Below are 15,195 nucleotides of genomic sequence, written 5' to 3'. Positions count from 1 at the left end.
AATCAATCGCAACACCTCGTAGGGTAGCGGGAAATTGTCGGATCCATTCGTTTGTATCTGTTATGCCATTTGCCCTCCAAATCGTTTCACATGTTTTACAATGTCGAATGGGATCAGCTGCTTCATCACCATCAAATTTAGGCAATTTTTCCTTCGGACCTTCCATTATCACTATATGTTGGGGGTTTTGTTGTGTACCTGTGCTGTTTTGCACTCCCGCGCTGTTTTGAACACTCGCGTTGTTCTGAGCTCCTGCGCTGTTTTGAATATCCGCGCTGTTCTGCACACCCACGCTATTTTCTACACCCGCATTGTTTTCTGCTTCCGCGCTGTTTTCAACACCCGCGTTGTTTTCGACTTCCGCACTGTTTACACCCACGCTGTTTTCGACTTCCGCGCTGTTTGGTGAAGAAGAGGGTTCATCAACCGAAGTTGTTCGTTCCGGAAGTATATCTCGGACGAAGAGGTCACTCCATGCTCGTGCTCCCTCGGCACTCCGAGCCGTGCGAGTCGATCTCCTTCCGTCAGGATTCTCTTCCCGTGGCGTATGCAGGTTCAAAAACTCCTCCCTCGCTTCTTCCACCAAATCAAGCCGTTGTCGAGTCTCCTTCAACAATCCTTCCGTGCTCTTGTTTCCATCAGCAATCTTCTGAAATCTCCTTCGATGCTCTATCTGCTGAGCGAAAATTAGATTTTCCTGCGCAACACGTATGTCATCTTTTTCCTTCAACTTACTCTTATCTTTGTTCAACTGATTCGGCATTTAATTCATATCCGCCTGCCTGTGTACCAGGTCCATCGGACAACAGCGCCAAATGTTTACCTCATAAGTTAATTAAGAATTGCACACAGATAATGAACACGAACTTGAACAGCAGAAAACTTCTCTTTATTATTCGCATATGCCAGAACATTACATTATGCTTCCATGATAATATTTGATGATAAGATGAATACAATGCTTCCCGAAGGGGTTATAAATACTTTCCGAAGAACTTTCCCGAAGGAGTCCGTCGGCCAGATACATTATGTCCGCTACAAACTATTTACCCGTCGGCTACATAACAAGAACTTTTCCGAAGGGACCCGTCGGCTGATACCCAATTTCCTTCCCGAAGGGACCCGTCGGCTGATACACAATTTCTACCAACGACATCTACGATATAAGTTGGCTAGGCCCAAGACACTGCAAAGCTATGTGAAATTTTTAGGAGATGACCAATCTTTGATTATTTGTATTTTTGTTGGGTCAACGTGAACACCCTTATTGACAGTGACACAATGTAGGTATTGAATGCTCTATGTACCAAAATAACACTTTTCAATGTTGGCATAGAGTCTATGTTATAGATTTGAAAGCACTTGTTCAACATGTTGCAAATGCTTAGACCAAGTTTTGCTAAAGATAATTATGTCATCAAAATAAACAACCACAAAAGAATCTATGGATGGTCTGAGGACATCATTCATCAACCTTTTAAATTTAGCAGGAGCATTTTTTAAACCAAAAGACATAACTAACCATTCAAACGAACCTTCCTTGGACTTCAATGTAGTCTTCCACACATCTGCTAGATTAATTGGTACTTGGTAATATCCAAATTTCAAGTCAATTTTTGCAAAGAACTTTGCCCCCCTAAGTTGGTCGAAGAAGTCATCAATTCAAGGATTAGATATTTATTTTTCACAGTGATTTTGTTCAATGCCCTGTAATCAATACAAAGTCTCCATGTCACATCTTCCTTCTTAGCAAGAATAATTGGACTATCACATGGTGAAGCACTTGGCCTATTGTGTCCCTTCTGGACCAACTCTTGAACTTGTCTCTTGATTTTATCATTTTCCAAAACCGACCTCCTATATATTGGCTCATGTGGTGGTAATGTTCCTAGAATTAACTAATGTCCCTAGAATTAAATCAATACAATGGTTGACTTGACAGTGTGTTCAGGTCCCCATTGGTGATTTTGATACATTGCGATATTCTTTCAAAATTTTATCCATTTGATTTTGTTGGCTTACTATTGTGGCCACCTTAACATGTCTATTAAGGACAATTGACTTTATTTCCTTAGGATGAGCCCTGAGTAGAGCAAAAGCTCTAGTTAAAGCAATCAAATTTTACAAAGTTTAGCACTAATCAAAGAAAAAAATTGTGCTGGACATACCTTTGATATTCGATATTCTTTTCATTATGCTTGATTGTGACGCTGCATTGTTTAGATTCATACACCCTATGCCCTTGACACATGTATGGCTGCCCCAACAAAACATCACATACATGTAAAGGTGCCACATCACATATTTCTTCATCCTTGAATGGTTTGATTAAATATGGTCGATGACATTGTTGCTTTATTTGAATATCTTGCCCCTCATTTACCCATCCCATGGAGTATGGTTGTGGGTGTCTTGTTATTTTCAAATTTTGTCTTTTGATTGTGTCCCTAGAGATTAAGTTCTTTTGGCTACCACTGTCATCAATAAAATATAGAGGCTTTCCATCGACTCACATCCGTGAATGGAACAATCACTCTTCATCTTTGTGAGGCAGTACTTTGGCAATTGCAACCATGGCTACGGGTTTGCTTGTATGATCAGATCATCCTCCTATTTCTCAAAAGTATCAATTGGTGATGATTCAAGGTCAACTTCCTCTCCTCGTATTTCTGTCATTGAATTTTCACAAAAGAAGTCTCTCTTCCCTTTCTACTTGAATTTCTCTTCAATTTTGTAGCATAGTTGAAAGGAGTTGCCAATGTCTCAATATTCAATAACTCCATCTTGGTTTGAATATATCTATGAATTCCATTGCGATATTTCAGAATTCAATGATTCTCTGAATATTGAATACCAAGTTTTGCTGAAAGTGCATGGAATGTATGTTGATGAAATAGCATCAGTGGGAGTATATTTGATTTGATGGATATATGTTGATATCCTTAAATATGTCATTCTAAGAATATCATATTGAGATGATATCTATCTATATGTTTGAAAGCATAATGTGTTCTATAACAATCCTCCCTAGCTAAGAGGGAGTGTTAATGTTGTAGCTTCAGTTGGATTGAATTGATCTAGAGTTAATACCCCTATGGTTATTGGTTAAACATTATTGCATTTGATTAATCATCAACAATTATATATATTGTTGTTAATAATGTCTAATGCAAATTAACTTACCACAACCAATATTGATTAACATAGAGACATGTCTCTTCTACTAAATATATGCATTCAGATTTGCACTTGGCAAACACATACCAAAAATATTAGGTAGTGTCATTACACTTACAACAATCCTTTAACATCAATAATGTATTGGAGTAATCTTGCATAAATTGATCCCTCTTTTGTTGAAGTAACTGTTATTCTATACATTTTTGTTCATATATATCCTTAGGCAAGTATGCTTCATTTATATATTCCACAAATTCTCCCCATGTGGGTGATGAAGGGTGCTCCCAATAATTTGCAACACAGAGCTGTGAACTATCACCCAGAGTTGTCCCAGACAATGTATAGGTATTCCTTGAATAGGCATTTTTACACTGCTCGGGAAGTTTCGAGACATCAAACCCTAACCCTTGAGACTGACTAACTATAAAATTACATATAGAGTCGTTCCGATACAATTTTGATGCTTATTTTGGAAATCTTGGTCGGCCCATCTTCGGAAGACCATAACTTTTGAATTGTTGCTTTGATTGGCTATTATAGCCACCTTTCAAAATCCTCAGGTTTTGATCTACAAGGCTTGACTAGTGCAAGATCTTGTTGACCCATTTCAGAGCCCATTCGGGGCCTCCAAGGCCTTCAACTCTGAGCCTGAAGTTTTTATACCAAAATCGCACACCAAAATATAGCAATAAATCCACGAATACTCATGATATGGCATTGAGCCTCAACTGATAGGCTGATATATCCAAGATGAACATCCACCACTGAAATTAGGACATTCTGAGCTTGTATGGCTGACTTACTAAGTAGTAAGCTTCCAGAAACAACAACTCTGCACTGAGACAACCTTTATGCAAGAAACAAAAAGGAAATATTTTTGGGTGATGCAAGATTGCTCTTGCACCTAGGATGCTCCTGCATCAGTGGGCTTTGTTATTAGAGGATATTCCTAATCCTTCTCCAATAGATAATCCTCTATCTCTATATACTAATGAAGGTACGCTCGAATATCACTTGATGAAGGGCCACACCACCCTACCAACTCACAACCAAAAATGCCACAATAAGGAGACAAAGAGATGACAAAATACTTCCCAAGCAATTTTATTATACTTGAAAATCCAATAGCAATTACAATAACATTTCTGCAAGATCTCTCAAAATCCAATCCAAACCCAAGCTAGTCCAGATCCACACTCTAGTAGAAACCTCCAAGATCTCAACTTGTGCTCGCAAGCCACCAAGCAACCTCCTTGTTTCTAAACTGCAGTCACTAGCTCTTCTCCAACTTTATCCAAGATCCAAGTGTAAACTGCCTCACATTCGGCGCTCTATCTACACTCACAATGCCATCACAATCCTGCTGTAAACTGCCTCACATTCGGCGCTCTGTCCACAGACTCAAGAAAACTCACTCCTCACTTCCTTCTTCTCTTTCACACCTTAAAGCCTTCACACCTTCCAGCTTCCACCTTGAAGCTTCTCCTTCTCGAGCTTGATGAGAAATGCTCATATGCCTTGCTTAAATAGGCACTTACCACCCAATGCATGACTTATCCACAACCTTCTAGAATTCCTCCTACACAATATCCACAACCTTCTACAACTTCCATAACCTTCTACAATATTCATAACTTCTAGAATTCTACCCACACACCTTGATAAATGGAATGACAACCATTTTTATTTTATTTTTCTATTATGCCATCTATGCACCTCGAAAATAGAAATTCCTCTTTTTTTTCTTTTTCTCCTTTTTCCTTTTTTATTTATTTATTTATTTCCTCTAATTTTCGTCACTTTCTCTCTCATCCAATTTTTTTTTTTTTTAAAAAATAAAATAATTTCCCATGCAAGATGCTCCTGCATCATTTACAACTTTAGTTTTCCATGCTATTTTCACACGACTTTCAGCTTTCAGCAGAGAAAATATTATTTTATCTGCATTGGAGAAATGATTTATAGAGAGAGTATTGATCCATCTTTGATAAACAATTATCAACAACATCAACATCAACTTTTCCTTCAAAGCTTGGGATATCAAAATTTACCTGCACTTTGAAAGAGGTATTTCCATGAAATGTTTTCCCTGACCCAAAGGGTTGCCAACTCTGTAAAAGGCGTGAAAATTGACTCATCATCTCTTCTTGTTACTTATTTAAAGCCTCTTCCACCATTTTCTGAATAGCGTCTGATGAATTGTTTGACATCTAATTGTGTACATCTCAAAGGAGGGTATTCTGACAAATTGTATCCAATCCTAATCTTTGGTAGGAGGACCTTGTGTGAATTGGCATACATGAGTGTTCCTGCTCTGATACCACTGATTTGAATTAAGATATGGGTTGAAGCAATAATATCTGGTGTGAAACAAAGCTTGAGATATTACGTTCAATTTGGAATAAAAATTGAAAACTTGTGAAAGAGTTGTATGCATTCCCTAAAAAACCATTGTATTATTCAAAGCTGTAAGAATATATACAATTAGTTGAACATCAAAGGTCACCACAGCCATAAAAATTCGAAATGAATAGTTGGCTGTAATAAAAACAAATAAAATTATAAAATACTAATAAAAAAACTAGGAATTTATTCACCCCAACTTGGTGTCATCATAACTTTTGATTCGGTGCTTGAAACTCAAAACCGTTTGCACTGAAAAGCTCTTTAATAAATCTAGTCATAGTCCCTAAAATAGAGTTCATACAAAAACCCAATTTTAGGGATAGATGACAGTCTCAACACCCACTTATGCTCCAAAGACCTTCAAAAATGCAAATTACTAGGACCTAGAAAAAACAAAAAAAACAATGAAAATTTTGGATTCTTGGTTTTCCTTAGTTCTATACCCCTACACACTGTGGATCAACCTATGACAACGTCATCTTCTTTGAACCTGTTTGTGGTAGTTTTTCTTTTAGACCATTTTCTTTTTGGCCTGAAAGAAAAACTAATAACCTTTGTACTTCTGCTTGTGCATTTTTTCTTTGTAATGTCTCAGAGTTTTCTTTGCTCATATTTTAGATGCAAAAGACATACTTGCATTTTTGCTGCTCACAGTGAAGGAGTTTTGTTACCTGCGACTAGGATTCCATGGATTCATGCCTTGTGTGCTGTAGGTTTTCTAATTTTTGTCCATAAAAAATTAGTGTTTGGTTTTTCTAATTTTTCTCCATAAACAATTAACGGTGGTTTTATAGTTCTTTTTCAAAAAATATTATTCAGTTTTTCTTATATCTGAGTTCTGCTTGATTTTTCCTCAAAATTTAAATTTGTGATCATGCATTTTTCGTTTTTTGCATGATTTTTTTAAGCAAAAGTTGTGGAATCTTTGTCTGCAAGAGGTTTTATGATTTTTAATTTTTTTCCACATAAAATTATGATTGATGTTTCAGTGTCCAGGTTTTCACAATTTTCCCTAAAAAATTGTCAGTGGATTTTGATCGATTTTTCTCCTCAAAATTTATGTTTCAGTTTTTTTGATTTTCTACTTAAACATCATTTCTGGGTTTTTTAATTTTTTCCATGAAAAATTACTGTAAGGTTTTATAGTTTTTTCAGAAGTTGTTCTTGATGTCTCTGGCTACAGGGAGGGACATTTTTTTTGTTTACCGAACATCGAATTGGAAAGATTTTGGTTAGGTCATTCGCAGAAGCTCTGCAGATTCAGGGAAGGTCTCAACAACAAGCTCATTTTGCAGAGCGTTCTATGCATTTACGACTAGAAGGGTGCAGCCTTCTATTCTTTTGTGACCAAAAGACTTGTAGTCTGTCTTCTGAAGAGTAGTTAGAACGATGACCATTAAGGGGGGAGGGGTATTAAAATGTAGTAATGTTTCTTCAATGGTCATCTAAGTTAGGTTAGGTAATTTCTATTTCTAACTTCTGTTTATGCTTGTTTCTTTTAGAAACATTGTAACGTTATTGCCTGTATATTGTGAACTCCATTTTCATTATAAAATATATAGTTACCATTACATTTATCACTAAAAAACAGTCCATTACTCGTAAATTGACGAGTGCAAGGATACTGAGTTTGCAATATTGTTCTGGTTGAGAGTGACAATGTTTGTTGATCTGGAGTGTGAAGAATTAGCTTCATCCAATTTAGAGATCCTAATCAAGCAAGTCATGGATCTAGAAGAAGACGAGTGCAGATCTTAAATGAGATTTTCGCAGATTTAAAAAGTAGTAAAGACAGCTTTGAGAGGTAAGAGATAGGTGAAGATTAAATAAGAAGCAAAAGGAGCTGCAATTGTTGTCAAACAAATGTATCTTTTATAATCAAAGCTTGTGACCTTTTCATAAGGTATTAACAAATGATTGGGTGTGACAATCTACACTTAGAGGAGATATAAAAGAGAAGAACTTCATTTGAGAAGAGGATCCAAGGGAGATCAATTTGGGAAATAATACATTAAGGATCCAAGGGAGATCAATTTGGGACATAATACATTATTCTCAAAGGCAACATTGGTGACCCTTTACTTAAAAATATATAAAGGATAAATCATTCAAAGCACTCAAGGATCACTCATCTATCATCACTCACCAATACATCAAATCAGCACGCACTCAGTTATCACTCATCAACCTATGAACCCCACATTCATTCTATCATCATCCACTAATAAATCAAGTTATCAAATCAAAGGAAATCATTCAATCATCCATCAAACATTAATTGGGAATCAGGTAATCAGGCCAGAAATCAACTCTTGCTTCAATTCAATCAGTCTCTATTAATCATACAGTCATCGAACCAATCAAATCTGTCATGTCCATGATTTGACAGTATGGAGACTGTCTTATTAATAGGACCTAACAGTTTCCTACAATCATGAAGCCTGATTAAGGGATTCATCTTCCACAATATTTTTTCCTTTGTTGTGAACCAAGAGACTCCACAATTAGGGATCTTTAGTCCTTAAGCAATCATTAAGCAACATTCACAATATTAACGAAGAGGTACGATTAGTCTTGAGGAAGCAATAGAGTGTTTGGAGAAGACAGGTCTCTTGGGAAGGAGTAAAGGTTGTGACTCATGGTTCTTCACAACTATAGAAAGTAGAAATTGAATGAGTGGAAGGCATCAAAGGATAGGAAAAGGCATCAAGGAGAAAGGACAAATAATGATAATGAATTCAGATCTGTGATTATTTGTATGAGTGTCATGGGTCACATACATTGCATGATGAATCCATTGATGACTGTTTTCTATTGAGTTATGTATGCAGTTCAGGAATATGATATTAGTATGTGATGGTTTATATATAGATATACAAACAGACATATATACAGATATCTGCATACCTTTGATTTAATATGGATTTCATTGCGGACAAGGAATTATTTAATATTTGATTTATGTGTGAAATACTATGTATGCTTTTTGACTTCTGCAATCAGCCATGGTAGGGAAAATGAGGGATCAAAGATGGGAAAACAGTGATGATTTCACCTTCTAAGCATGCCATCTGATGGTATGTGATTGATTAGTACCATGTGCCCAAAGAGGGACAAAGGAGACTGTCTTTGAGCTCAGGAAGGATGGACTATCTAGGCACCCTGTTGTGAATGTTCCTCATGATCTCTACCATGGTAAATGGATGCATAAGGATGTTCAACCACTGGAATCATGATAGAAGTGGCAAGATTGAGAATGGTGACAGGACACCACACTAGGTACTCCACCTTATATGGATGACACAGGCCACGTGAGGCCAAGATTGATGGTATATGTACTCATAAATTTGAGACATTTCAAATTGATATGAAATAGGTTTTTCCTTTTCACAAATCTGTACTGGTTCAAAACCAATCTTACGAGTTATTAAAGTATAAGAGACATGTTAATCTTACCATTTAAAATAAAGGGAAGATTATAATATTATATGGTTGCCATCTTATACATCCCCATTTGTCAAAATAATTTTGTTTTGTCTGCAGTTGTCTCATTTCCAATGCAATGTGATGTAATTGCTGTTTGGAACATAAATGAGAAAATCTATGTTCCACAACTCATGGGGCATAATCTCTTTTTTATTTCCTCTCTATATCCTAATGCTATTAAAATACCTTCAAATTTAAATGTAAAAGGCTTTTCTTTCGCTTATTTTCTTTTTCTGCACTTTTCAACATTTTAAAAAACAAATCCCATTTTTTTGAAAAATTAAATCCCTCCGGTTTGCCAATTTATTCCCTAAAAGATTTTTGCTGGTATAATATACACCACCACAGCCTCAAAGGGAGGGATCCATCTGACGAGATGACACAAACTAAATCTTTTTACTTTTAGAAGCTGGAGAACCATGATCAGCCAGTCTAGGAAAGCTAAACTTTTTCATCCTTATGCTGAGCTAAATGATATACACCATACTGTTCTTGGGCACTCTTTGGGTGCGTAACCAAGAAATGTTGTAAAGTGGAGCATAAATCTGAACAGAAAGATTGCAAATTCATTATCTGACAATAAATTGCTAAAGCTTCCTATTTAACACATGGACATACTCATGGAAGCTGTCCTGATAATCTGCATGCACTGAAGAAGACATTTCTATGACTAATGCTGAAAATGATCACTCAGGCAGCAGGAAACAGTGCATCCACCTTCACACTAACTCTCAGAGGCCGTCACATTTAAACACTGCAAGAATACCTCCATTTTACTATTTTAAATTATCTCGCTGATCTAATTTTAGAATCTTCTTCTTCATAATAGACATATCTATTTGTTCCTAAAAAACACCATCATGCCAAGCTATCCGAAATTCCTAGATGTTGGGTAATTTTCCCGGTCAAAGCTATTGAATGTTTCAAACATTATAAAGAAGTTTGAATTTCAGCTATGCTCTCTGAGTATACTGAAGCTAAACTCCAAATTAGTTCAAATAAATTATCGGCTAACGTGTAGCTATTTGCAAAGTTAGGCTGGCAGAAACCCTCTGGTTTATATACTAGAAAACAAGAAGACGCAACCTCTTTCTCCAACAGGAGAGGGGACAGAACTCAAATTATCAACTAATAAGAAGCCAGTGCCGACTTAAACAGCTGCAACAAATTTCCAACACTTAAGTCGAGAATGGGGACAGGTGTACAAGTATGAAAATGTTCCTACAGGACAAGGGCTGTCCCCTCAGTGCCTTTCTGGACCAATAATGCCTATAATCGCCAAATATTTAATTGGTCAACGTTAATTGTTTGTTTGGTATCTAGTAGCGGCTGGCAGACAAAATTTTCTTAAAACGATATTCCACTTGTAATCAATTTGTTGGATACTGTCTCTTTTCTTCATTTTCTTTAATTGAATCGCTCAGGCGGTGCTTATCCCAGCTAAAAGTTTATTAATCCAAATGAATTTTATCTTTGAAACCTTAGTAAAATCCAGCACTCTGTACACCAAACATCTCTTTAGGAGTCTTTGCAGAAATCTCATATTATTAGTCTTTAAGAGTCAGAATTGTCCTGTAGACTTGAGCTCGTACTAGTTTCTTACACTAGTAATTATTTTATTCCAAGAGGAATACTTTTTTCATGTAGACCATTTTAGTTGATGAATAATGTTTTTGCAAACCCTCAAATAAATCTGATGTTAAAGTTTACATGGCTATGTATAGATTCTAGATGCATTTTTATTTCAGTAAATATTGAAATGAATTTTGTCAAATAATAGAATGCGCCAAAGTTTACACATGCTGCAAATATGAGATATGTGAGATAAATGTTTTTAAACGAGGTAGAGTAAGGCACTCAACAAAAAACAAAAAACTCCGTGTGTGTGGGTAGCTCAACATTTATTGAAAGAAACTTAATGAAATTTGGAAGGATATTAATATATTATATCTTGTTGAAGCAAAAGCAAAATTACAAATAATCTTGATTTATAAATCTGATGGCTGATATTTGAACTTCTTTTTAAACCATCTGAGAATGCAGTTCCAAGAGCAAAGTTCCTGCTTGGCCATTCCTTGTACTGTCATGCTTTGGGGGTGCATATGCTCTTATACCATATTTCGTTCTGTGGCAGCCACCAGCTCCTGCAGTGGAAAAGTCAGAATGCGAGCACTGGCCGCTGAACTTTCTTGAGTCCAAAATAACTGCAGTGGTAATATTTGTAGAAGATCTGCAAGATGCCTAAAATAGTAGTTAAAAATTTGTTTAAAATTGAACACAAATTATTGGAACTAATATAAACCTAATGCTTTGTATGGATTTGAGATGAATTTTCTTGACAGTATTTTGGAGGTCTTTTAAGCTTCCATTTTTCTTGTCCTGAATTTCCTTTGATCTGGACAGTACAAATGAGTGTATACTGAACTGCATGTGCACAGGCCTTGGTTTTTGGTGGAGTCTTCTTGACCATAAATGCTGGAGTGGCAGGAGGAGATGCATGGAAGGAGTTTTATCAGTATTTTAGAGAAAGCAAGTTTGTATGTTTTTCTCCTTACAGTTATTTCTGCTACCAAATGCTGGGCATTCATAACTGGGGGCATGTCTTGCACGGGCATAACTGGAAAATGTTAACTTGGATCAGTTGCTTTGAATTTGGAAAGAAAGTTTATATTCTTTAACATGATACTTGAAAAATTTCAAAATATATGTTGCTTTGCATCTAGTCTTGTAAGACGGGCCTTTTTAGATAGATGGATAGATGCATCTTACAAGTGCCCTGTAATTTGCTCAATTAGCTGGAAATATCATTCATCGTGTTTTCTTTGTGTATGTTTTTCTTTGAAGTCTTTTGTGCTTACCAAACCAGTCCATAATCATTTGCAGATTCATGCAACATGTATTGATTTTTTGACACTCTCAACGCTGTGTCCTTTCTGGGTCTACAATGACATGACATTTCGGAACTGGTAAGCATTCTTTGTACCCATTACTTACATCTTTGTTTTGTATTGTTAATATGCAGATTGATATCTAAACATTAGGAACTTAAGCTTTGTTTATAGATTGCTTGTAAATATTCTTAATAAAATCAGTCATTTCTATATGAAATTCTTTGGTGCTACCAGGCCAATTTTTTTTCAGATAGTTTTTATTGAATATTAGTGCTTCCTGCTTCCTGTTTGACAGGCTAAACAAAGGTTCTTGGTTACTACCACTGACATTGATTCCATATCTGGGCCCTGCATTGTACCTTGTATTGCGTCCACCACTTCCATATGTTGAAGTCGCCAATGAGCAGGATAGATGAATGTAATAGATCATCTGAATTGTTTTCATTCAGGAGCAAATCTCTTCATATGTCAGAATACAACTATGACCGATTTTGAACAAAAATGAGAGTTCTTGAATATTTTGTGTAGGAAAACATATACCAGATACAATTTACAGAATTACAACATTCTTGCACATGAAAGACAAACATATAACAGAGACATCCTTTTTGGGTAGAAAGCTAGAAGAAATATATGGAATAACTTTTACTTGAATACCTAATGCACCGCTATAGAGATATCTGTAGTTACTTGTTACTATCCAATTGCAATAGATTATAACTTAGGTTTAGTCTTCTTCAAATCTTTGGCCTACTTGTAGAAGATTGTCTTTTTTCAGCAGTTAGCTAAACCTTTTTATCAACCAGTTGCGGTGCTGATGGGATGCCACTTGGCCAAAGGCAAAACCCAACTGATAAAGTTTGCTGATATTAGACCTTTGGCCAGTTTCATTCGATTTTCAATGATTTGTGTATATACTAAATTAAATTCTATTATATCTATTTTCCTTAAAAAGAATTTAGTTCTAGCACCTATGCCTTCATGTTGGTGGGACAGCAGCAACTTTGTCTTTGTACTCTGTAAGCACCATTGCTCCTCTATACACTTATCAGAGAGGCTTTTATTTTGACAGATCACTCAGATCAATGACAGATCACTCAGATCAATTCTGCTCTGTTTTTCTCAATCAAGTCCTCCTTTTTTGTTTTTACTATAACATGTTTCAGATCAAAACAACTAGCGAATCTTAAAAACTATTTAGTATTTACATATCTTTGATATGACACTTTTATGGCAATTTTAAAATAGTTATAGTAAATTGCACATGGATAGGGGAGAAGCACCCTTATTGGAGCTGGCTAGCTTTGGTGGTCCATGTGGACCAAAAAAACAAAAGAAAAATACCATCATGCTAGAAATTGAATTGCCGACCCAAAAATTTTAATTTTTTCCCACGCCATTACAACCTAGTATGGTACATGATGCAGGAGCATCCTAGGGTATTCAGCAATCCTGTATGCAGAAACATCAAGCTTGGATTTTGTGGATCGATGGCTCACACGGTTGGGGATGTTTTTGAGGTGCATTGGGGAACCTTGTCCTAAGTTTGTATAAAGTTTGGAGTGATTGTATTGTAATTAGAGCCTTTTTGGTAGCTGCTGGTAATGTGTTCCTGATTTACTGGCAGACCTTGGAGATTGTGTTCGCGAGCTTCGATTTGAGGGAGTTGGCTTATGCGTCTTGGATTTGGATAGTTGGTGGCACATGGACCTATGCCTAAGGGCGTGTACTTTTATGTTGTCATATGGGTTAATTATACATTGTAAACTTGGGGCTGGTCCTAAGTATTTAGTTATTTTATGTATTTAATGTCTATTGAAAGCTGACTTGTGGCTTGAGAGTTTATTTAATGTGAGTGTCTATTAATGAAACTTGCTAGGCTGACCTATAGCTTGGTTTAGTATTAAGCAGAGGGTCTTGTCTTGTCTAGAGTCATGATTCATTCAGAATGGAGTAGCTGAGAGGAGAAAAGTTTAATAGAGCTAGTAGCTAAGTGTGTGCTTGGGAAACAAGAAGGTTGCTTGGTGGCTTGCGAGCACAAGTTTAGATTCTTCTTGGGGTTTCTACCAGATTGTGGTTTTGGGTTAGCTAGAGTTGGATCTTGCGAGGACTTGCAGAACTATTAGTGCAATTGCTTTGTATTTGGCTATAACCTAGAAGGCCTTACATTTGGGCATGTTAGATGCAAATCCTATGATTCTATGAGAATTGATGTTGTTTTGGATCTAAATCTTTCTATTATTTTTATTCTTTTTCTGTGTGGTTATTAGTTGGGAGCTAGGACATCTCCTTTGGGGATTCTCCCGCCTTGTACTGTACCAATACATTGCCAGTTGGTCCAACATGTTCAGAAGTCGTGTATTTGGATGGCTAACCGATAATGGGACGGGCCTTGTCATGTCCCTCAAGCAGGGAACTAATTCATAATTTATGTTTTTAGCTCATACAGTTCTCAATGAGATATTATTGTTGGAAGAGGATCCATTTTGGGTGGCACACTTGTGCATTACTCTTCCTTGGTGCAAACCTATCTCAATTTCAATTGTGGCACCATTCCTTGCTAGTGGATTAGCTTGTTTTGAGTTACTTTGGATATCTTATATTGACTTTGGGAGAGCTTCGTGATCATCAATCAGCTTTTGAATTCATCAGTCTTTGCAATTCCATAGTGGAATTCGTTAGGAGATTGTAGTTTCGGAGGTGAGATATCCTCCCTAGTCTGCTATTGATCTTGATTTGGTGAAGTCTTTTCAATATCAAATTGGAATGACATATTCACAACATTATCAACATTTCACACTTTTATATCTTGTGATCTAGTGGTTATCATTTTATAACAGTAATTTGCATTGGCATATCAGCCCCATTCATAGCAGGAGCAACAAACATATATGTCATTGCAATAGTGGGATAGTGACACATAATCATATTCATATACATTCCTTGGCAATCAAAGAGGACATGACATATATTCCATCCTTTCTTTGTGGCATAGTTACAACAACATTCATTCATACATATGGCTGCAATTTTGGAGACCACAACACATTCAAATCCATCCCTTGCAATTATATATTCATTGGGGTAGTAGGGAAATCTACTATATGTGATTTTATATATCAAAAACATATTTAGCAGCGAAGGCATTTAAAGATCACAATTAGAGATCCCCAACTTAAAAGGTACATTGGCAGAGTTACTAAGGTGACATTTATCAAATAGTGGCAATAAC

General features: G+C 36.3%; 1 protein-coding gene and 1 long non-coding RNA gene across 3 annotated transcripts in view; both read left to right on the top strand.

The window, feature by feature from the left end:
* The window catches only part of LOC149570119 (uncharacterized), a 38,315-nt gene that overhangs the window by 15,383 nt on the left and 7,737 nt on the right, over nucleotides 1–15,195 (top strand). Inside the window, exons 3-6 of one of the 2 annotated variants that reach the window (XM_089822779.1) lie at nucleotides 11,116–11,284; nucleotides 11,511–11,609; nucleotides 11,956–12,038; nucleotides 12,259–12,617. In XM_089822779.1, coding sequence (XP_089678905.1) covers nucleotides 11,116–11,284; nucleotides 11,511–11,609; nucleotides 11,956–12,038; nucleotides 12,259–12,379 — 472 coding nt within the window. In that variant the 3' untranslated portion in view covers nucleotides 12,380–12,617. Of the gene's footprint in view, nucleotides 1–11,115; nucleotides 11,285–11,510; nucleotides 11,610–11,955; nucleotides 12,039–12,258; nucleotides 12,618–15,195 lie in introns of those variants that run through there. The other variant, XM_089822780.1, reaches the window with a different exon arrangement.
* On the top strand, nucleotides 13,390–14,191 carry LOC149570120 (uncharacterized). The gene is made up of 2 exons (XR_016361790.1): nucleotides 13,390–13,483; nucleotides 13,591–14,191. It is a non-coding gene; the product is annotated as an uncharacterized LOC149570120 (long non-coding RNA).

The sequence above is a fragment of the Cupressus sempervirens genome, chromosome 3, assembly GCF_028749045.1.
Source record: "Cupressus sempervirens isolate cs-2001-9-10 chromosome 3, ASM2874904v1, whole genome shotgun sequence".
Classification (NCBI taxonomy): domain Eukaryota; kingdom Viridiplantae; phylum Streptophyta; class Pinopsida; order Cupressales; family Cupressaceae; genus Cupressus; species Cupressus sempervirens.
Note: the sequence above shows the minus strand (reverse complement) of the source record. Positions and strands in the feature narration are given on the sequence as shown.